Below are 23063 nucleotides of genomic sequence, written 5' to 3' on the forward strand. Positions count from 1 at the left end.
GGCGGTCGTTATCTCTTGGCAGGCATTCGGCTTCTCTGCATCTTAGGGAGTTTGCTGTTCTCCCCCTGGGCGCATGGTTCCTTGCCCACTCCGGACCTCAGGGACCATGGCAACAGCCATTAGCCCTGAGGGTCACTGCAGGGGGAGGTGCAGCAAAAAAAAAAATAATAATAATAAGGTAAGTCCCCTTTCACATAGCTATAGCCCTAGGGGCTTGCCGCTTAGGAAACACAAGCAAAATGTGCCTTTATTTGAATTTAGAGCCTTGTCCCCTGCAGACAGGCAGAGCCAGGGACCAGGATTTCAACTCAGCCAAGAGTAGAAGTTGAATTTCAGCTCCACTCTCCAGTGCCCCACTTGTCCTTGGGTCGGGATTAACATGCAAATCCACATGCAGCAGCACTGCTAGTAAAACTAAGCTGTCAATTCTCCTTTATAAACAGTAAAGATTTGTGACTATTCATTCCACAAATGTTGTCTGAGTGTTTTCACCACCTGGGAGGCCCCTGAGATCAACTTCTGGTTGGCCAGGAGTTCGATGGCCCTCAAATGACAGTTTATCTCTGCTTTCATGTGATCACCCATCCTTGAGCAGGGTAGCTTGGACTGGTTCTCATGAGGGAACACGGTCTCTTAAAGGCTTGGCTTACAACTAACACAATGTCAATTTCACTGCATTCTCTTCACCAAAGCAAGTCATAAATTCAGCTAAGATTCCAGGAGTGAGGAAATAAACTCTCTTGATTGAAAAAGCTGTAAAGTCATATTACAAAAGGAGTGTGAATTTAGGGCCTCCCTGGTGGTGCAATTTAGGGCCTCCCTGACTTAACCCTCAGCACTTTGAAGCTATCTGCAGCCACTGTGGTCTGAGTTCGATCCCTGGCCAGGGAGGTGATAGACATGACGCAGCAGACCGCTCTTGTCTCACCAGATGCTCCCTTCAGCAGTGTATTTCAGTGGATCTGCCTGTTCTGCTCCCCACGATCTCTGGTGAATCATCTCATCCCCCCTGCACTTCTGTCCTGAACCCCAGCTTTTGCATACAAATAAATAAAATAATTTTTTTTAAAGAAAAGGAGTGTGAGGGCCTCCCCTGGTGGTGCAGAGGTTGAGCACTGGGCTGCGAAGCTGCCCGCAGCCTCTGCAGTGCCGGTTCGATCCCCGGCCGCCGGCTAAGGTCCCACATGGCACGACAGACCTCTCCTGCCGCCCCCGCTGCTCCCCTCAGCAGTGTATTTCGTCAGTCTTCCTGTTCTGTTCCCCGCTCTGGCTCTGGTGAATTCTCTCACCCTCCTGCGCTTCTGACTGTATTCTGTATGAATAAATAAATCTTTAAAAAAAAAAAAAAGGAGTGTAAATCTAGAAAGAGTGAAAGATTGTGGCTATTTTTCAGATCTATACAGCTACGTCATAATAACCAAAGAAACTATTTGTCTAAAATATGTGAAAAGCACACATTATGAGGCAGCTTCATCACTGGATGAGACAATACCCAAATGTTCATAGTTTTTTTACTTTATTTTGTAGCTTGAAAATTATGCATGTTCAAGCATGATTTTTAGTACCTCCGAATGCAGGTGTTTGGAACTGGGCCATTGGGACTGTTTGAGTAGAAAGGCACATGAGAAAAGGTCACTGAGAATGAAAACTCTCACAGGTTCATAACGGCAGGGGTTGTGTACACTTTATTTATTTATTTTTAATTATTTATTTATTTATTTATTTGTGGGACCTTTGCTGGCGGCTGGGGAACAAACTGGCGCTGCAGAGGCTGCGGGCAGCCTCACAGCCCAGCACTCAACCGCTGCGCCACCAGGGGAGGCCCGGTTGTACACACTTTATTAACATTGATCTGTAGCATCTCACATGATTAACATAAATCTTTTTTTCTTTTTTTTTTTTAAAGGTTTATTTATTTATGCATACAAGAACTGGAGTACAGGCTAGAGGTGTGGGTGGGTGAAAGGATTCACCAGAGACAGAGTGGGGAACAGAACAGGCAGATTGACTGAAATACACTGTTGAGGGGAGCAGTGGGCAAAACAGGAGAGGTCTGCTGTGTCATGTGGGTTAACTCCCTGGCTGGCTAGGGAACTATTGCTGCATCAGCTGCAGATAGTTGCTGTGCTTAACCTGTTGCACCACCAGGAAGGCCCCAATATAGTAACTTTCTTTTTTTTTTTTTTTTTGAGGGCATGTTTTTTTTTTTTTTTTTTTTTTTTTTTTTTTTTTTTAAAGACTTTTTTTTTTTTTTTAATAGAGGCATGTTTTATTTATTTGTTTATACAAGCACTGGGTACAGTCAGAAGCGCGGGAGGGTGAGAGAATTCACCAGAGCCAGAGCGGGGAGCAGAGCAGGCAGAAGGACCGAAGTACACTGCTGAGGGGAGCAGCGGGCGGCAGGAGAGGTCTGCGCGCCATGTGGGACCCTCCTCAGGTGGCCGGGGAGAAGCCGGGGATCGAACCGGTGCCGCAGAGGTTACCGACAGCTTCGCAACCCAGCGCTCAACCGCTGCGCCACCGGGGAGGCCCTGTTTGTTTGTTTTGTTTATACATGCACTGGGTACAGTCAGAAGCACGGGAGGGTGAGAGAATTCACCAGAGCCAGAACGGGGAGCAGAGCAGGCAGAAGGACCGAAGTACACTGCTGAGGGGAGCAGCGGGCAGCAGGAGAGGTCTGCGTGCATGTGGGACCCTCCTCCGGTGGCCGGGGAGCAGCGGGGGATCGAACCTGCGCCGCGGAGGCTGCAGGCAGCTTCGCAACCCAGCGCTCAACCGCTGCACCGCCAGGGAGGCCCAATATAGTTAACTTTGTTAAGCCCCACTTGGCTTTTGGTGACCTCTATACATCTATACTATGTTTTTATTCTATTGTTAAAAATACATACCCCTGGGGCTCCCTGATGGCACAAAGGGTTAAGATGCAACCAATGAAGCTATCTGCAGCCACTGAAGCATGAGTTCAATCCCCGGCCAGGGAGCAACCACATGGTGCAGCAGACCTCTCCTGTTTGGCCCGCTGCTTCCCTTAGCAACGTATTTCAGTCAATCTGCCTGTTCTGTTATCCACTCTGTCTCTGGTGAATACTCTCACCACCCCCACACACACCTCTGGCCTGGACCCCAGTTTTTGTGTGCATAAATAAATAAATCTTTTTAAAAAATACATAACCTGGGTATATGCAGTGGCAAGCAGGGCTGGGTGTTACAAATACAACAATATGTATCTTGGTCTTCTGATGGATGACAGGTAATTTCAGTTTAGTATGTTACAACTGTCCATAAGCACACGTTGCTTAGAGAACATGGGACAGACAGATAACCCAAATTAGGGTCAGATAAACATAGGATTTGAAGATGAGGGAGAAGGTGTTAGCTAGAGGTAAGGTTATACAAAAGCCTGGAGAGGAAAGCAGCCTTAAAAAGGGCAAGAAATGTATGGCTGCTAGTGGGCCTCCCCTGGTGGCACAGGCGGTTGAACACAGCGCTGTGAAGCTGTCCGCAGCCTCTGCAGTGCTGGTTCGATCCCGGCGGGCCCAGGAGGGTCCCACATGGTGCAGCAGACTCCTACTGTCACGCCTGCTGCTCCCCTCAGCAGTGTATTTCAGTTAGTCCACCTGTTCTGTTCCCCACTCTGTCTCTGGTGAATCCTCCCCCAGCACCTCTGGCCTCTACCTCAGTTCTTGTATGCCTAAATAAATAAATCTTAAAAAAAAAAAAAATGGCATCCCTGGTGGTGCAGTGAGTTGAGCATCGCACTGTGAAGCTGTCCGCAGCCTCTGCAGCGCAGATTCGATCCCGGCTGAGAATCCCATGCAGTGCAGCAGACCTCTCCTGTCGCGCCCACTGCTCCCCTCAGCAGTGTAATTTGGTCCTTCTGCCTGCTCTGCTCCCCGCTCTGTCTCTGATGAATCCTCTCACCCTCCCGCAACTCTGACCTGTACCTCAGTTCTTGTATAAAAATAAACCTAAAAATAAAAAAAGGAAGGTGATGAAGGTGAGGCTGGAAAGAAAGAGATGCGAACTAGAACATGAAGATTTGTTTCCGGGCTTCCCCGGTGGCGCAGAGGTTGAGCGCTGGGTTGCGAGGCTGCCCGCAGCCTCGGCAGCGCCGGCTCGATCCCTGGCTGCTCCCCAGCCACGGGAGGAGGATCCCGCATGGCGCGCAGACCTCTCCTGGCGTCCGCTGCTCCCCTCAGCAGTGTTCTTTGGTTCTTCTGCCTGCTCTGTTCCCTGCTCTGGCTCTGGTGAATTCTCTCACCCTCCCGCGCTTCTGACTGTACCCAGTGCTTGTATAAATAAATAAATAAATAAATAAATCTTAAAAAAAAAAAAAAAGATTTGTTTCCTTTTGCAGGGAATTTATTGAGAGATATCTGTCAAAGGAGAATCTAATATAAAAGAAAATGAATTCTAGAGAGCTCACTAGAGCTGAAATGTGACAGAGAAATTGTAGGCAGTTAGGTGCATGTTGAGGTTATCCAGATAAGAGATGTGATTTGAAGTAAGGTAGTAGCAGAGGGATGGAGATAAATGGATTAATTTTAGATGTGCAAGAGTCAGGATTTGGTAAATAGAAATGGGATGGAAGAGGAAATGAGAGAAAGGAATACTGATAGTCCCCAGAATTTTGGCTTGGCTAAAGAATGACAGACACAGTGTTAGTGAGTTGGGATGAAGACCAGAGGGGAATGGGATGATGAGTTCAATTTTTTTTAAAAAAAGATTTATTTTATTTATGCATACAAAGCTGGGGTACAGGCCAGAGATGTGGGGGGTGGTGGTGAGAGGATTCACCAGAGACAGAGTGGGGAGCAGAACAGGCAGACTGACTGAAATACATTGCTGAGGGGAGCAGCGGGCCAATCAGAAGAGGTCTGCTGTGCCATGTGGGTAGCTCCCTGGTTGGCCGGAGAGCGAACTTGTGCTGCAGGGGCTGGGGATTGCTTCACAGTGCTGTGCTTAACCCCTTGCGCCACCAGGGAGGCCCCCTTTTTTTTAAGATTTATTTTTTATTTATACAAGAACTGGGGTACAGGCCAGAATCGCAGGAGAGTGAGAGGATTCACCAGAGACAGAGCTAGGAACAGAACAGGCAGACTGATGAAACACACTGCTGAGGGGAGCAGCAGGAGAGACAGGAGAAGTCTGCTCGCCATGTGGGTTGCTCCAAGACCGGCGGGGATCGAACTGGCACTGCAGAGCCTGTGGACAGCATCACAGTGCTGTGCTCAACTGCTGCGCCACAGGGGAGGCCCTGATTTCAATTTTTTTTAAAGATTTATTTATGCATAGAAGAACTGAGGTACAGGCCAGAGGTGCGGGGTGTGAGAGGATTCAACAGAGACAGAGTGGGGAGTAGAATTGGCAGATCAAGTGAAATACACTGCTGAGGGGAGCAGCAGGAGAGATAAGGAGGTCTGCTGAGCCATGTGGGGGTCACCTCCCTGGCTAGGGATCAAACTCCTGCTGCTGTAGCCGACAGCTTCATAGTGCTGATGCTTAATCCCTTATGCCACGAGGGAGGCCAGATGAATTCAATTTAGAGTATAGACTTTGAGACGCCTCCATGACATTCAAATGGCGGTGTCTAGATATACCTAACACCTGTCGACACTTTATATAATCTGCTTATAACTTGAAAAAAGGAAGGCTAGGTAGGAAGTGACTGATAGTTGAGGAGTTGCAACAGGGTGGTCCCCTGTTGGACCAGGAAAGGGGGAGGTTCCAGGTCTGCTGCCCCACACAAAGGAGGGTGGAGCTGAGCAGGAAGAGAAGAAGCTGCAGAGGAAATGAAGGAAGGAAGGATAATGGAGAGCCAGAAGGAGACATGGAGGAGGCACATGGAGCCAAGAGACACATGAAGAAACTGCACTTGCCTTTTGGTCGTGAACTGGTTGACACAGATGTGGGTGAGAGACCCGTGGGGAAGTAACAATGGCAGTTTTTGTCGATTTTGATTTTGCTCTTTTCCTTCCAGACTTGTCTGGTTGTTTCTGATCCCTTTCTGTGGGTCCCCACTGGAGGATGTTTTAGACTTGTGGCAGGCTTTGAGGCCTAACTCTGGGCCAATCCCATTTGGATGGACATTTACCAACTAGGGGACTGGTTACTTGGGGTGCTTGATTTAGACACTATATTCTTTGCCTTTCCTGTATTGTTCACTAATTATATTAAAGTTCCTTCTCATTAAAGTCTCATGTTTTGTGTTGATGTGGCGGATGGCAGAACCTATTTAGAGCAGGCAGGTTTGTGGGTTCTGGGGTGCCCCTCTCCCTGCCCTGTAACAGATTCTAAGGACTAGAAGGCGTCTCAAGATGGAAGAATAAGGGCTTTGGGGAAAAGTGAGACAACTGGAATGCTTGAAGAAGTGGGAAGAAAATAAGATGTTTAGGATTCCAGGGATGTAACAAATTTAAGATGGTCAAAAAAGTGAGAGGCCAAAGTGATAGGTATGTCACTCTTAATGATAACAGATTTTGCTGTAAAGATACACTGGGGCCTCCCAGGTGGCACAGTGGGTTAAGCGCAGCGCATTGAAGCTGTCCCCAGCCTCTGCAGTGCCAGTTCAATTCCCGGCCAGCCAGGGAGATACCCACATGGCGTGGCAGACCTCTCCTGTCTTGCCCGCTGCTCCCCTCAGTAGTGTATTTCGTCAGTCTGCCTGTTCTGTACATTCCAGGGATGTAACAAATTTAAGATGATCAAAAAAGTGAGAGGCCAAAGTGATAGGTATGTCACTCTTAATGATAACAGATTTTGCTGTAAAGATACACTGGGGCCTCCCAGGTGGCACAGCGGGTTAAGCGCAGCGCATTGAAGCTGTCCCCAGCCTCTGCAGTGCCAGTTCAATTCCCGGCCAGCCAGGGAGATACCCACATGGCGTGGCAGACCTCTCCTGTCTTGCCCGCTGCTCCCCTCAGTAGTGTATTTCGTCAGTCTGCCTGTTCTGTTCTCCGTTCTGTCTCTGGTGAGTCCTCTCACATTCCTGCGCCTCTGGCCTGTACCCCAGTTCTTGTATAAAAATAAATAAATCTTAAAAAAAAAAAACCCACAAAACACTAAGCAGGACCGCCCTGGTGGCGCAGGGATTAAGTTAAAGTCTCAAAGCTAAATTACTAAAATTTTAGTCTAAGGGTTTATTGTTGTGAAGTGGAGAGGATAAGGTGCAGTGGAGGGGGTAAGGTAACTGAATTTGTTAAATTCAGTTACAAAGATGGAATAAAATGGAGGTATGTATAGTCAGAGAAAGCCCAGAACTACTTGAGAATGCCAGTAACAAAATGAGATGCAATTAGCAAAGATGAAAGGAATGTGAGGTATGGAATGAACTGGTTGGGTCCAGCTGTTGTGGTAAGAAGGAATTCACTTCCCCTGGAGGAAAAAGCAACAATCATGTAGCAGTGTTTTTCTAAAGGGCAAGCCAGCAATAAAGTTGCCAGATTTAGCAAATAAAAATACAGGATGCAGCCAGTGGTTGTGCAGGGGTTAAAGTCTCAGCACTATCAAGCTATCAACAGCTACTGCCCAAGTTTTTGACTCCTGGCCAGGAAGCTAACTCACATGGCGAAGCAGACCTCTCCTGTCTCCAAGACTGTTTTCCTCAGCAGCGTATCTCAATCTGCCTGTTCTGCCTCCCCCTCTGTCTCTGGTGAATCCTTTCACCACCACCCCCCCCCACCCCGCACCTCTGGGCTATACCCCAGTTCTTGTATGCATAAAATAAAAATAAATCTTAAACAGGGCCTCCCCTGGTGGTGCAGGCGGTTGAGCACTGTGCTGTGAAGCTGTCCGCGGCCTCTGCAGTGCTGGCTCGATCCCGGCCGGCCGGCGAGGGTCCCACATGGCGCAGCAGACCTCTCATGTTGCGCCCGCTGCTTCTCTCAGCAGTATATTTCATCAGTCTGACTGTTCTGTTCCCTGCTCTGTCTCTGGTGAATCCTCTCACCCTCCTGCGCATCTGGCCTGTACCCTGGTTCTTGTATAAATAAATAAATAAAATCTTTAGAAAACAAAAACAAACAGAAACATAGGGCCTCCCTGGTGGCACAAGGGGTTAAGTTGCAGTACTATGAAGCTATCTGCAGCCCCTGCAACACAAGTTTGATCCCCGGCCAGGGAGGTAGCCCGTAAGGCACAGCCCCCCCTCAGTAGTGTATGTTCACTGCCCCCTTCAGCAGTGTATGTCAGATCTGTCTGTTCTGCTCCCCGCTGTTTCTAGTGAATCCTCACACCTCCCCACACCTCTGGCCTATATGCCAGTTCTTGTATGCATAAATAAATTTTTTTAAAAAACTAGGATGCTAGGGCCTCCCTGGTGGCACAAGGGGTTAAGCACCGCACTATGAAGCAATCCGCAGCCTCAGCAGCATTAGTTCTATCCCCCATCGGCCAGGGAGGGAGCATCCCACATGGTGCAGCAGACCTCTCCTGATTAGCCCGCTGCTCCCCTCAGCAGTGTATTTCAGTCAGTCTGCCTGTTCTGTTCCCCACTCTGTCTCTGGTGAATCTTCTCACCTCCCCGTATCTCTGTACCCCAGCTTTTGTATGAATAAATAAATCTTTAAAAACAAAAAAACTAGGATGCTGAGTTAAATTTCAGGTATTACAGGGGCATACTTATGTTTTTTTGTTTTTTTAAAGATTTTTATTTATTTATTTATACAAGCACTGGGTACAGTCAGAAGCACGGGAAGGTGAGGGAATTCACCAGAGCCAGAGTGGGGAGCAGAACAGGCAGACTAATGAAGTACACTGCTGAGGGGAGCAGAGGCTTGCGCGCCATGTGGGACCCTCGCCCAGCGGCTGGGGATCAAACCGGCACTGCAGAGGCTGCGGGCAGGTTTGCAGCCCAGTGCTCAACCACTGCGCCACGGGGGAGGCCCAGGGGCATACTTACGTTACAAGGCAACCCCAATGTGAAATGGGTTGGCCTGACTGTGGGTCCTCACCGGTGGGCCTAAAATGGACATATGAAACTCAACTGCAGGCACACACAAAAAGATTAATAACGGGTTTATTTACAAAAAGGGAAAATGAGTAACTCAGGGAGAAAGCCAATGAAAAACCAAGCACCCCCAAGGGTACTTACATCCCAAGCCTGGCTGCTTAACTCCACCCTCAGTTCCTAGCAGTCCTTCCTTCGGTGGTGATGACATTATGGGATTTGTCTTCCTTGGTGTCTTGGATCTCTTTGGTCTGGGGTAAGGGTGGGGTACATAAAATTTATTTGTGGAGTTTGTTCAGGACATCCTTTCTTCCCAACAATTATACCAAAAAATTATTTATCTGAGATGCCTGAAGCATCTTATTGAATTTTACTATTCATTCAATTCTATTGAAGAATTGTTATCATGTGGGCATAACTTGCCAGTTGATTAATCTTTCACCTATCCAATTAAACACCTTGTATTAATCAGAGTAGGTGAACTGCTATAACTACTAGACATTAAAACATAATAGGCATAAGTAAAATTTTTTTAAAGGTTTATTTATGCATACAAGAACTGGGGTGCAGGCCAGAGGTGCAGGGGGCTGAGAGGATTCACCAGAGACAGACACAGGTAGATTGACTGAAATACACTGCTGAGGAGAGCAACGGGCAAGACAGGAGAGGTCTGCAGCACCATGTGCATCAGTTCCCTGGCTGGGGATAGCTTCATAGCTGATGCCTAACCCCTTGTGCCACCAGGGAAGCCCCAAATATATTTCAGGCCACAGTGGCAATAACTTGACAATGCTGTGACTTATTCCCTGTGCCACCAGGGAGACACTTTTATTTCTGTAACATTTTATTTTATTTTATTTTATTTTTTTAATAGGGGCATGTATTATTTATTTGTTTGTTTGTTTATACATACAAGCACTGGGTACAGTCAGAAGCGCGGGAGGGTGAGAGAATTCACCAGAGCCAGAGCGGGGAGCAGAGCAGGCAGAAGGACCGAAGTACACTGCTGAGGGGAGCAGCGGGCAGGACAGGAGAGGTCTGTGCGCCATGTGGGACCCTCCTCCGGTGGCCAGGGAGCAGCTGGGGATCGAACTGGCGCCGCAGAGGCCGCGGGCAGCTTCGCAACCCAGCGCTCAACCCAGCGCTCAACCGCTGCGCCACCGGGGAGGCCCTATTTCTGTAACATTTTAAAAGAACAGGCTTAGGGTCGATCTGGTGGCACAAGGGGTTAAGTCTCAGCATTATCAAGCAATCACCAGCTACTGCAACATGAATTCCATCCCCTGCCAGGAAGGTGACCCACATGGCACAGCAGACCTCTCCTGTCTCACCAGCTACTCCCCTCAGCAGTGCATTTCAGTAATCTGCCTGTTCTCCTCCCCACTTTGTCGCTGGTGAACCCTCTCACCCACCACCACCTCTGGCCTGTACCCCAGTTCTTGTATGTATAAAAAGGACAGGCTTATTGGGAAAAGAAGACAGGAAGCTGTATAGTCACAGGTGGACAGAAGAGCTGCCTGATTTTTCAAATTCTATCCAGTAGTCCATCAAGTTGTTGCTTTGTCTTTCCATTACAATGAAATTTATCACAAATCATTCCAAGTAATAAGTATTTTCCCCCAGTTCTTGCTTATGTAAATGTCAGTTGCCATGACAGCAAAATACTGCCCTTGATTATATGGCAGAGCTTGCTAAGGAACAAGAAACAACTAGCTGGTTCAGACATAAGCCTAATCCCACAGGCATGTCTATCTAACAAGGGAAAGGAGAAACTGGGGCAATTTTTTATTCAAAAGAAAAAGTGAAAGTAGAGACTGATTCTAGTGGAGAAAAGATGTAGCTGAAGAATTTAAATAAACCACTTCCTCTTGTTAAATTCTTTTTTTGCCGATGATGTGGTTGTTTTTCATTATATCACAAGGTTCTTAAAGGGTATGGGGCACAATTTCAGGTCAATTTTTTCTTTACTTCCAACCCTCCTTGACATTAAAATGGGGTCATGCCCTTTACCTTAATACACAGAATTCACAAGGATCCTGCCCCTACTATTTGCTTGCTCCAGTTGCTGCCTCTGAGGTGTACACTACTGAAAAATCTAAGTAACAGGCTAAGAATTACTTTGAATTGTGTTTAGGATACATTATACCATTCCCATTATAGTTGGCTTTTTTGTCCTTCCCTCCTTTCCTACACAGTGGCATTTTATTTTTTAAAGATAGATTTATGCATACAAGAACTGTGGCGTAGGCCAGAGATGCAGAGAGAAAGAGGACTCACCAGAGACAGAGTGGGGAGCAGAACAGGCAGATCCACTGAAATACACTTCTTGGAGGAGCAGTGGGTGAGACAGGAGCGGTCTGCTGCACCATGTCGGTTAGCTCCCTGGGTGGGATAAAACTCATGCTGCAGTGGCTGGTGATACCTTGATAGCGTTGAGATTTACTTTAACCTCTGTGCCACCAGGGAGGCCCTACAGTGGCTTTTTAATCATTATTATTTTTTAAAGATTCATTTATTTATGCATACAAGAGCTGGGGTATAGGCCAGAGGTGCAGGGGGATGGTGAGAGGATTCAACAGAAAGAGAGTGAGGATTGGAACAGGTGGATTGACTGAAATACACTGCTAAGTGGAGTAGCTGGTGAGAAAGGAGAGGTCTGCTGAGCCATGTGGATCACCTCCATGGCTGGGGATGAAACTCATGCTGCAGTGGCTGCAGACTGCTTCATAGTGCTGCCACTTAACCCCTTTTGCCACCAGGGAGGCCCTACAATGGCATTTGTTTTATTATGCATATAATAACTGGGGTACAGGCCAGAGGTGCGGGGGTGAGGGGATTCACCAGAGACAGAATGGGAAACAGAAAAGGCAGATGTACTGAAATACACTGCTGAAGGGAGCAGTGGGCAAGGCAGGAGAGATTTGATGCACCACATGGGTCAGCAATCTGGCCAGGGATCAAACGCGCTGCAGTGGCTGCGGATAGCTTTCATAGTGCTGAGTTGTAACCCCTTGTGCCATCAGGGAGGCCCGACAGTAGCATTTTAAACAAAACAATTTGGACATAATCTTGACATTTCAGATAAGTATGGCTCACTAGAAATTAAAAATAAGATATAACCAGGGCCTCCCCTGGTGGCGCAGTGGTTGAGCGCTGGGTTGAGAGGCTGCCTGCAGCCTTTGCAGCACCAGTTCAATCCCAGCCACTGGCGAGGGTCCCACACACACACAAAAAAGATATAACCAGCAAAGAATCTTCATTGTATTCCCTCTAAGTGATGAAGTTACCTCCCCTTCTAGGGAGTCTTGGTGACAAGCAGCATCCAAACCGGAGACAGGACTTTGAATGCATTTCATGTTTCTGAGACAGAACTTTCCTAAATGGATTTTACTCTGACCTTTATCAAAATGAACCTGCAGTTTTTCCATATACACAGGACCAAATATGGTGGGGACAGCATCTCAGAGGCAAACAACTAGGTCCCTGTTCCCCAGCACCCAAACCCTGCTGAAGAAAATGTTTTTCTTTCAACAAATATGTATTTGTCTGCTTTAAGGCAGGCTCTATGCTGGGCTCTGGGGATATGATGAACAAATCTGATGTGGTTCCAGCTCTGCTGGGGTTGATTTGGATATGGAATTAAAGCATTTCAGAAATATGTAATTACAATCTGAGAGGAGTGCTGTGAAAGCTAAGGATGTGATAATCAACATGATTTGGGGGTTCAGGGACGGCATTTCTGAGAAAGTGGTATTTAAACTGAAACTAAGAGAGAAAGTCAGAGGTGGGGGAGCGAGCTTCAGAATGAAAAGAGCTTGCCCATTTAAAAAGCTGAAAGTCAAGTCTGCTAAAAGCTTAGAAAGAGATCTAAGTGGAAGGAAAGGTCACACAACTATGTAGGTTACTTTATGGAATATGAAGGTTATATTTTCTAATCAAGAGGAAGTGATTAGGGGCTTCCCAGGTGGCGCAGCGAGTTGAACACAGTGCTGAGCTGTCTGTAGCCTATCGGGTTCTATCCCCACCGGCTAGCAAGAATCCCACATGGCACAGCAGACCTCTCCTGATTGGCCCGCTGCTCCCCTCAGCAGTGTATTTCAGTCAGTCCACCTGCTCTGTTCCCCACTCTGTCTCTGGTGGGTCCTCTCACCCTCCTGCGCCTCTGGCCTGTACCCCAGCTCTTGTATTTAAAAAAAAAAAAAAAGAGATCTCAGCAAAATAAGCCAGAAAGAAAAAGAAAAATACCACGTGATCTCACTCATAACAGAAATATATAAAACCTAAATAAGGGACCAGGAAAAAGAATAACTATACAAAAGGAAAAAAATCGAAATCAACAAACAACTATGAACCAGAGACACACTTTGGGGGGGGGGCAGGGAAAGGAGGGATGGGGGTCAAAATCAGGGGGTTGCAATTGTATGGGGAATATAAAAATTAAAAAAAAAAAGAGGAAGTCATTTAAGTTTTAAACAAGGGAATGTCATAATCAAGTTTGCCTTGTGAGATCATTCTCGTTGCTTTATACTGAACAGATTGGGTAAAGTGCACTAGTTAGGATGTGGTCTCTATAGTTCAGAAGATGGCTGTTGGGAGTGGTGAAAACACACATGAGTGCTAGTGGAAGTACTTTGGGGGTAGAACTAATGGGAGTTGGCGCTAAGCTGGATGTGAGAAGAGGAATACCTATCAGTGGGCAGCCAATGGTACAATAAACAGAATAAACACAGCTAGTTTACTGAGTGACATGTTTAGTTGTGCCCCAAACAAGGGCACTCAGTTGAGACAAGAGGGGCTGAATACAAACCATTTAGCTTTAACAACTAGCCAACAAAATATAGTCACATACTCTTTTGGTGATGATCGATGAGTTTGGGACAGAAAAGGCACCCTTGGGTCAATGTGATACTCTAGCAAAATAATTAGAAAACGGGTGAGGTTAAGGTTACTATTATCCCATTGCAATAACTTCTAGACTCTGGCAACAGATGCCAAGACTTTGTTAGTTCCCTGCGCCATGTAGAGTTCATGAGAACCCATGGAGTCAGGCTGGAGGCCTGGGAAGGCAAGGCAACACTGAGTCAATGTACGAACCTACAAAAATGGCAGACACTCCAGGAAGCTCACTCCTGCATCACACCAAATGGAAGGGAAGCCTAAAGGTACTGAACAAGCAGTATTACTATACTCACATAGTACCAAACTCATTTTACTCCCAGCATAAAGGAGAAAGGAGGAGCCCATTTTAGTGCTACAGAGCTCCATTTTCTCATGTTTCCTTGCTGATACTCAAAACCTTGGGAAAGTCCCCCTGCTCTACCAGGTTGAAGTCAAGGCCAGAAACTCCATGAAGTTCTCCCAAAATGAACAGATGGGGCTTTGATCAAGTCTATTTGCACATACCTGATCATTTTCCTTCCTATTCCCGGAAGGCTACATTATCAAAAAACTTCTCTATCTTAAGTGGGAGGGTAAAAAAGTCTGTCCAAACTGGTTTACCTTTGACCATTTGGTTAAAACTTGAGTGCCCAATCTGCTAGAATTCAAAGTGCGTCGAAAAATCTAAGTATCATGCTGGGCATAAAACACTGTAAGCATGCCCTGGAGCAAAAGTCAGCATTGGTATACATTTACTTCTGCTTGCCTTCATCCTATCCTTAACAGGATTTTCAAGCACTGCTCTCTTCTTGATGGATAGTTTTCCCTCAACCCTCTCTCTCCACTTCTATCTCTTCAGGATATGTATGGCAGCAGAGCTCAAAATTCTTTGCCTCCTCCTGCCAAACTTAGCACTGTTTTCACATTTTCTTCTATGGTGGGGGCTTCTTCTCTCTTCTTATCTGAAAGAGGAATAGAATTTCATCTGAAGATAAGGGTCACAAAATTAAGAGTTGGTATGAGCACACTATATAAAGGAACCCAACACTAAACATATTAAACAAGGTTTTGGCAGTTTATTTTTTTATTGATATAAAGTAGAAACATATGTAAATCATCTTGCTGTTAAGTTTTTGCATGCCAAAGTTGGCATCCTTCGGAATAATTTCCTTTATTACTCTGGATGGACACACTGCTATGTCTATAGCAGTAACTAGATATATTTTGGGTGTAAGGCAAAACGCTGTATAGTTGCTGAAGACTTTTTTATTTTAAAACTTCATCACCCATAGAACACAAAACTATAATAGAGTATAATATCAATCTTTTAGGTATATATATCCACACACTGTTTGTATGTGTCTACATATACATGTGCTCCGAGGTGGGAAGAACATGCTTATTAGCTTTTCTTCTTTTTGTATTTCTTAAATTATCTACCTTGAAACATGCTAATTACCTAAAAAGGGCTTATCCATACTAACATTCCAAAAACATACTGTATTACATCCAAACTTCTCATTTGCTTTACAAAGACCCCTATTGCACATAACCATTTCTGGACAAGTTTGAAGCTGTCTGTCTATATCATTCAAGCCTTCCAACTATATCATTCTTGTGTTCCCTCAAATAATTCATGAATTCCCAAGACTCTTCAAAATATTACCAATTAATTCTATTTTTAATGAATACTCAGAGGGTGTATAATTTTTTCTTTATCTGATTATGATTGTAGGCTATTGACATCACACACCTCTTACTACCTACACATAAAAGATCTATCTCATGTGAAAAATATTCAAAGATTACTTTCTTCAAAAGATCACCAAGCCAAACATTTGGCCATATTTTTATTTACTACATATACTATAAACATATACAATACATGCTACAAAAAAACCCATTTTTTAAAATTTAACTGTCAAGAAACAGAATAGTGTTATAATACAATGGCACATGTTCATACTTTATTTCAAATTGGTTTGCTTATCACCCATTTCAAACCATTAAGTGAAATGTTATTAAGGATAATTAAAAATTATGTATTTGCATTATTAACAATAAACAATTCCAACAAATTAATAATTAACCATGTCAAATATTAGTATCCAAAAAATGGGCTTTTGCAGAAATGATTATATAAAATATAGCAGCCAATTTCAGTTTACTTTGCTCTGTGACATATGCACATACACACTTGAATAGGATTCTAGAATTTGCTTTTGGAAGATACTGGTAAGTCCTTTCTTAAGGTCCAACAACTGTCACATCAGCAAACTCCAATCCAACAGTCTTGTAATGGCTTCAGACAATAGATCACTGAGAAATTCTTATGATTTACATAGAGCCGCATGTCCCATTGATATTACATTATGATTAAAAGAGACATTACAAGCCAAAAGTCAAAGGCAAAAGAAAATACAGTCAAATCAGTTGTGACAAAGTTTCTCTACACATATTTTAGATGTCATATTTTCAGGAAAACAATAATAGCACACATTTGGATTTTACAGTATTTATGCTCTAACTGAAAATTTAAGAGTAGTCAGATGGAATTAGGTCTAGTATTACAAATTTGTTCATTCAACATGTCTAAGCACCCACAGCACTGTGCTAACATTTTAAAAGTAGAGTATTAATATCTTTATCAAGCATTACTTTAGTGTGAGGTAAAAATACATTAAATTAGCATCAACTCATTAGTTTGCTTGTGATAATATCCTGTGCCAGCTGGCCTCCCTGTGCCATATGAGCTTCTGCCATGTCACCACTCACTGACAGAAACACCCGCATACAATTATGCCAGGCATTCTGCTAATCACTGGGATACCATGATCTGGGATATTGCAAATCATTAACCTATGCAAAAAAATTAGGAAGATACATTACTTTTCTAAAATGAGGCCTAAAGCAAAATAAAATGTGTTTCTATTGGTCATACCACACCATGGACCAGTAGTGCCTTTCTAGACTGGGAACTAACTGAACATTTCATGTGAAGTCTAAATAGCCTAGATCATTTTTGGTCTCAGAAGACTATTCTTTGGAGGACCTGACCCTATTAAAACCATTCCACGCTTAAAAGGGTTTGTAAACTAAACCTGAACATAAAGAGCCAAAAATGAAGGCAGTTTATAATGTAATGTACTTTAAACACTATTCTGGTCATGTATAATGAATAATACGTAATTCATGATTGGTTCAAACATTTTTCAAAGCACTAACTCCAAACTGATGTAATTTTAACTTGACTCTTATGCTGTACATAAAGCAAAGGACAGACTTTGGCCCTACAACCTTTTATGGAATATTCTAAGCGATTGGTCCTTCCACTCCAAAGAGAGTGCCCTAATAGGATACTGGCATTCAGGACAAAAGGCCCTGCTGGATTCCATGAGCCAGGAGTCTCTGTAGCTGTTGTAGCAGTGTGAACCTACTATGACTCCTTGGGGGAAGGCAGAGAGCTGGGAGTTTGTTTGGCTGTCTACTCAGTGAATCCAATACTGGCTTAAAGCTATGCACTGAATAAAGTGCTTTGCATATCCTGCTCATCAGCTGAACAAAAACATTTATTTTAAGAATTACACCTATTTGTAGATTATGGGAAAATAATAGGGTTGAAAGACTTCTAAGAAATAAAGTATGAAGCACTGACTAGGAAGGAAGACAAATGCCTTAGTGTTTTCAGAATTCTCAGGATTTGAACTGTTCTATAAATGAAAAAGCAGTCCCACTGGGTACTATTCACATGGTGCATGATTATTTCACGGGGTTGGAAGCAAACAGTCTACTTGCCATTTGGTAGTATGATTTCAGAATGAAACAAAGCCAATAAGTAAATCAGGGCAAGCAGTATGATGTCCTGTCCATCAGTTCTTCACAGGTTGCTTCACATTGCCCCAGAGGAAGGAGGAGACCTTACCTGTCCCTTCTGACATCAAGGCATGGCTGCTATTACCTACACTTGACAATTGAGTTAACACACAAGCCCTCCAGTTTCGTACCCTGAATACTTTAAATGAGACTAGGGATGGAATAGTTGAGTCTGAAAAAGATCACAGGTAACAGTATGCTTATATAAACTAGACTGCTTTGACTTCTGTAAGAAAACTTCTGTATAGATGGCATTCGGGAGGGGGGGGGGAGATTGTTCCCATCTGTCATCAAAACTGTTGAGCTATACTCAGCTGAAGTCCTCATCAGGATTCTGTTGATCCAGCAGACGGACATGTGTGAATGGGAAGTGACCTCGTTTGCCATTACACTCCCCTTCCCACTGACCACTCACATTAATCTTCGTAACCTTTACCAGCTCACCGACCTGCAGGAGGAGAATAAGGACAGCACTTTATTTCCAGTTTTGAATGCAAGCTGAAAAACTCCATTCTCTCCTTAGGCATACCCTGCTCACCTGATTGCTCTAGGGCTGTTACAGAAATAAATATTTGATGGCCCCCGAGCCCAAGCCCCCAGGCTGATTACTTGTGGTTAATGCAGGCAGAAGGAAGAAGTGATTTAAGCAGTGCAGAAAAGAGAGTACAAAACATAGAAAGGGTCCTGGAAAATGGTACTTTTTTATTTTTTTAAAGAAATTTCAGTGTCTAATTGAGATGAGCAATCCCAACAACAGAAAGCTAGTGTTCCTTTTTTTCCACCCCCCTTTGGTAGCTATTAAACTTAACTTCCTGCCTCAAAGGCCCTGGCCTATGGGAAAAAGCAAGCACATGTTCTCCTCACTGAAATAAAGCAGCAGCACAATCCCCCAGTCCACTCTCCTTCCTATTAGGAGAAGGCTTCTACTTAGGCAGATAAAGGCCAAAACTCCTAATTTCATCATATCCCTATTAAGTCTACCTTCCTCAGCAAGGTCTATTGGGCAGGTCACTTTCTGTCAGCTCACAATCCTCTTCAAGTACTGACAGCCATTGTTCCCTCAATGCTACTGGTACCTATTCATTAATAATAAGGAGGCATCATATTTTTTTTTTTTTAAAGATTTATTTATTTATTTATTTATACAAGCACTGGGTACAGTCAGAAGCTCGGGGTGAGAGAATTCACCAGAGCCAGAGCGGGAGCAGAGCAGGCAGAAGGACCGAAGTACACTGCTGAGGGGAGCAGCGGGCGGCAGGAGAGGTCTGCGCGCCATGTGGAACTCTCCTCCGGTGGCCGGGAGCAGCCGGGGATTGAACCAGCGCTGCAGAGGCTGCGGGCAGCTTCATAACTGCTGTGCCACCAGGGAGGCCCAGGAGGCATCATATTTTTACTTCTGTTCTAAAAAGCTTACTGTTGCAATGTAAAGTATATATAGTTTTGACAATGTAGATAGATCTCTATCCTGCCATGAAACTTAAGACAAGGTCAATCTAATCAATGCATTCATCCTGTACCCAAACAGTGAACTATGGTGAGATAAGGTTCCAAATACCAATGAACTTAAAAACTTTGACTATCTTAATTATTAACATCTGAATTCTAAACATATAGAGGTTTCTAAGCATAACTGTTTATTAACTATTTATTAAATTTCCATCAATATTGTAGAGGGTATTTGATATTATTTTCTAATTATAGTAACCTTATAAGGGCCTCCTGATGGCGTAAGGGGTTAAGATGCAACCTCTGCAGTTAGCCACTGCAGCACAAGTTTGATCGTCAGCCAGGGAGCTTACCCATATGGTGCAGCGGACCTCTCCTGACTTGCCCCGTTGCTCCCCTCAGCACAGTATTTCAGTCAACCTGCCTGTTGTTTCCCACTCTGTCTCTGGTGAATCCTTTCACCCCCGCACCTCTGGCCTGTACCCCAGTTCTTTTACGCATAATTTTTTTTTAAATAACCTTGTAAGACTAATTATTTCATTTTACAGATGAGAAAACTGAGGTTCAGAACAAATACACGATATGCCTAAGAACACAGCCAGGGACAGGGCTAGGATTTGAACCCAGGACTATCTGGTTCCAAAGCCCATTTACAACCTTTCTACTATTCCAGGAACATTCTGATTTTGCTCCTAGGGCCCTAGGAGATGACTAAGAGTCTATAGGACAACTACTGGCTAAAGACAACTCAAGTAGACCCAGAGCTTTCTAAAAACTAGCTTGATTTCACTCATAGAGGACACACCTTGGCTACTCAACTATTTGCAATTTCCTAAAGACCTACCTGAAAGTCACAGAGGCCTAAAGCAGTTGTGTGAAGTCATAGAAAGGCTGAGAAAAGCAGGATAGAAACCAGAAAATATTAGCAAGACAAGGGATTAAGATTCAAGGGTAAGAAAAAGCAGCAGCTCAGTCTGCCAATATTTATTGATTAAGGTCAACAGTGTAAAGAAGAAGAGAGGAAAGGATAATATTGCATGCCCTTCCTTGCAAACAGTTACAGTACCTAGGCTACTAGCACCAGGGTTCTGTTTCTTCCCAAAAACCTTCCAAATCAAAGTTCTTGATATCTGAGCAGGCCAACCATGACAAGATTTCCATAGTCTATGGGGTAAGGAAGACCAGGTCATGAAGTGAAAAAGTCCTCACTAGTACTGACAGTCTAAAAGAGTTCTTCCTATATTCCCAATTCTAGTTCTCAGACTATCTCAATTGTTTTATACACTTTTCAATGTTGCAAGAAGTTAGCTCATTAACTCCGAAACATTTGACTATTCCTTAGTCAGTGTTCCTATTTCTCACCTGTGCAGCACTTTTTCCCCTCTATTTTTAGCATTTATTTCTACTATCTGTTACAACATTCAGTCATACTAAGTGTTATTCTCGTGGATCAGAGTTAAATGTCCAACCGTAAAAAAGGAAAACGTTTGAGGGCCTCCCTGGTGGTGCAAGGGGTTAAGACGCAACCTATGAAGCTATCTGCAGCCACCGAAGCATGAGTTTGATCCCCGGCCAGGGAGCAACCCACATAGCAAAGCAGACCTGTCCTGACTCATCTGCTGCTCCCCTCAGCAGTGTATTTTGGTCAATCTGCCTGTTCTGTTCCCCACTCTGTCTCTGGTGAATCCTCTCAGCCCCCCATACCTCTGGCCTGTACCCCAGCTCTTGTATGCATAAATATATCTTTAAAAAAAAATGTCTTAGAGCCTGTATATGCTCATGTCAAAATTCTAAATTGCCACTCATGTTTAGGTCTCCTTCAAAGGAGAAAGCTTCTTTTCTGAAGTTGGTCTACAATATCCCAGCTAACATACCCAGTAGCCATCACATTTAAACCCATCATTTAGGGCCTCCCCGGTGGCGCAGCGGTTGAGCGCTGGGTTGTGAGGCTGCCCGCAGCCTCTGCAGCTCCAGTTCGATCCCCGGCTGCTCCCCGGACACCAGAGGAGGGTCCCACATGGCGCGCGGACCTCTCCTGCCGCCCGCTGCTCCCCTCAGCAGTGTACTTCGGTCCTTCTGCCTGCTCTGCTCCCCGCTCTGGCTCTGGTGAATTCTCTCACCCTCCCGCGCTTCTGACTGTACCCAGTGCTTGCATAAATAAATAAATAAATCTTAAAAAAAAAAAAAAATAAAAAATAAACCCATCATTTAACTGATGTTAAAAATAGACACAGGAGGGCCTCCCCGGTGGCACAGCGGTTGAGCGCTGGGCTGCGAAGCTGCCCGCGGCCTCTGTGGCGCCGGTTTGATCCCCGGCTGCTCCCCGGCCACCGGAGGAGGGTCCCACATGGCGCGCAGACCTCTCCTGCCGCCCGCTGCTCCCCTCAGCAGTGTACTTCGGTCCTTCTGCCTGCTCTGCTCCCCGCTCTGGCTCTGGTGAATTCTCTCACCCTCCCATGCTTCTGACTGTACCCAGTGCATGTATAAACAAACAAACAAACAAACAAGTAAATAAATTACATGCCTCTTTAAAAAAAAAAAAAGACACAGGAGCCATGCAGACCTCTCCTGCCGCACCCGCTGCTCCCCTCAGCAGTGTATTTTGTCAATCTGCCTGTTCTGTTCCCCGCTCTGGCACTGATGAATTCTCTCACCCTCCCACACTTCTGACTATACCCGGTGCTTGCATAAATAAATAAATCTTAAAAAAAAAAAAAAAAGACACAGGAGCCTCCCTGGTGGCGCAAGGGGTTAAGAACCTATGAAGCTATCTGAGGCCACTGCAGCATGAGTTCAATCTCCAGCCAAGTAGCTACCCACATGGTGCAGCAGACCTCTCCTGACTCGCCCCCCTCGGCAGTATACTTCAGTGAATTTGCCTGTTTTGTTCCCCACTCTGCCTCTGGTGAATCCTCTCAACCCCCCACACCTCCGGCCTGTACCCCAGTTCTTGTATGCATAAATAAATAAAAAAATCTTAAAAAAAAAAACATAGGAGCCCCCCTGGTGGCGCAAGGGGTTAAGCACAGCACTGTGAGGCTATCTATAGCCTCTGCAGCATAGTTCGAGCCCTGGCCAGCCAGGGAGCTACTCACATGGTGCACCAGACCTCTCCTGTCTCGCCCGCTGCTCCCCTCAATAGTGTATTTCAGTCAGTGTGCCTGTTCTGCTCCCCACTCTGTCCCTGGTGAATCCTCTAACACCCCCCACATCGCTGGCCTGCACCCCAGTTTTTGTATGCATAAATATTTAAAAAATTTTTAAAAATGGACGCAAGGGGGCCTCCCTGGTGGCAGAGGGGTTAAAGTTGGCACTATCAAGCTATTGGCAGCCACTGCAGCATGAGTACAATCCCCAGCCAGGAAGCTAACTGACAGAGCACAGCAGACCTCTCCTATCTCTCCCGCTACTCCCCTCAGCAGTATATTTCAGTAGATCCACCAATTCTGCTCCCCACTCAGTCTCTGGTAAATCCTCTCACCCCCCGCCCCTCACCTCTGGCCTACACCCCAGTTCTTGTATGCGTAAATAAAAATAAATTTTTGCAAAAAATTGCACACAAGGGACAGAGAGAGCATTCTGGAAGGCAAAAATGTTCCATACTTTCCTCTGGGTGACATAGTAAACTCTTCAAACTATTCCTAGAATTAGTACATTTTAGCAAATGATTTGATATCTAGATAAAAAGGTAAAAAGAAAAGAATGTTGGTGTTTTATATATATATATATATATATATTTTTTTTAAAGATTTATTTATTTGTTTGTTTGTTTGTTTATACATACAAGCACTGGGTACAGTCAGAAGCGCAGGAGGGTGAGAGAATTCACCAGAGCCAGAGCAGGGAGCAGAGCAGGCAGAAGGACCGAAGTACACTGCTGAGGGGAGCAGCGGGCGGCAGGAGAGGTCTGCGCACCATG

At 44.9% G+C, this 23063-nt stretch overlaps 1 protein-coding gene across 3 annotated transcripts in view; it reads right to left on the reverse strand.

The window, feature by feature from the left end:
• Positions 1 to 13462: 13462 nt before the first annotated feature.
• Positions 13463 to 23063, reverse strand: part of CRK (CRK proto-oncogene, adaptor protein) — a 37618-nt gene continuing 28017 nt past the window's right edge. For 2 of the 3 annotated variants that reach the window (XM_037492334.2, XM_037492335.2), the window contains exon 3: positions 14822 to 18146. In XM_037492334.2, coding sequence (XP_037348231.1) covers positions 18009 to 18146 — 138 coding nt within the window. In that variant the 3' untranslated portion in view covers positions 14822 to 18008. Of the gene's footprint in view, positions 14788 to 14821; positions 18147 to 23063 lie in introns of those variants that run through there. The other variant, XM_054688836.1, reaches the window with a different exon arrangement.

The sequence above is a fragment of the Talpa occidentalis genome, unplaced genomic scaffold, assembly GCF_014898055.3.
Source record: "Talpa occidentalis isolate TD23 unplaced genomic scaffold, MPIMG_talOcc4v2.1 talOcc4.7, whole genome shotgun sequence".
NCBI classification, from domain to species: Eukaryota; Metazoa; Chordata; class Mammalia; order Eulipotyphla; family Talpidae; genus Talpa; species Talpa occidentalis.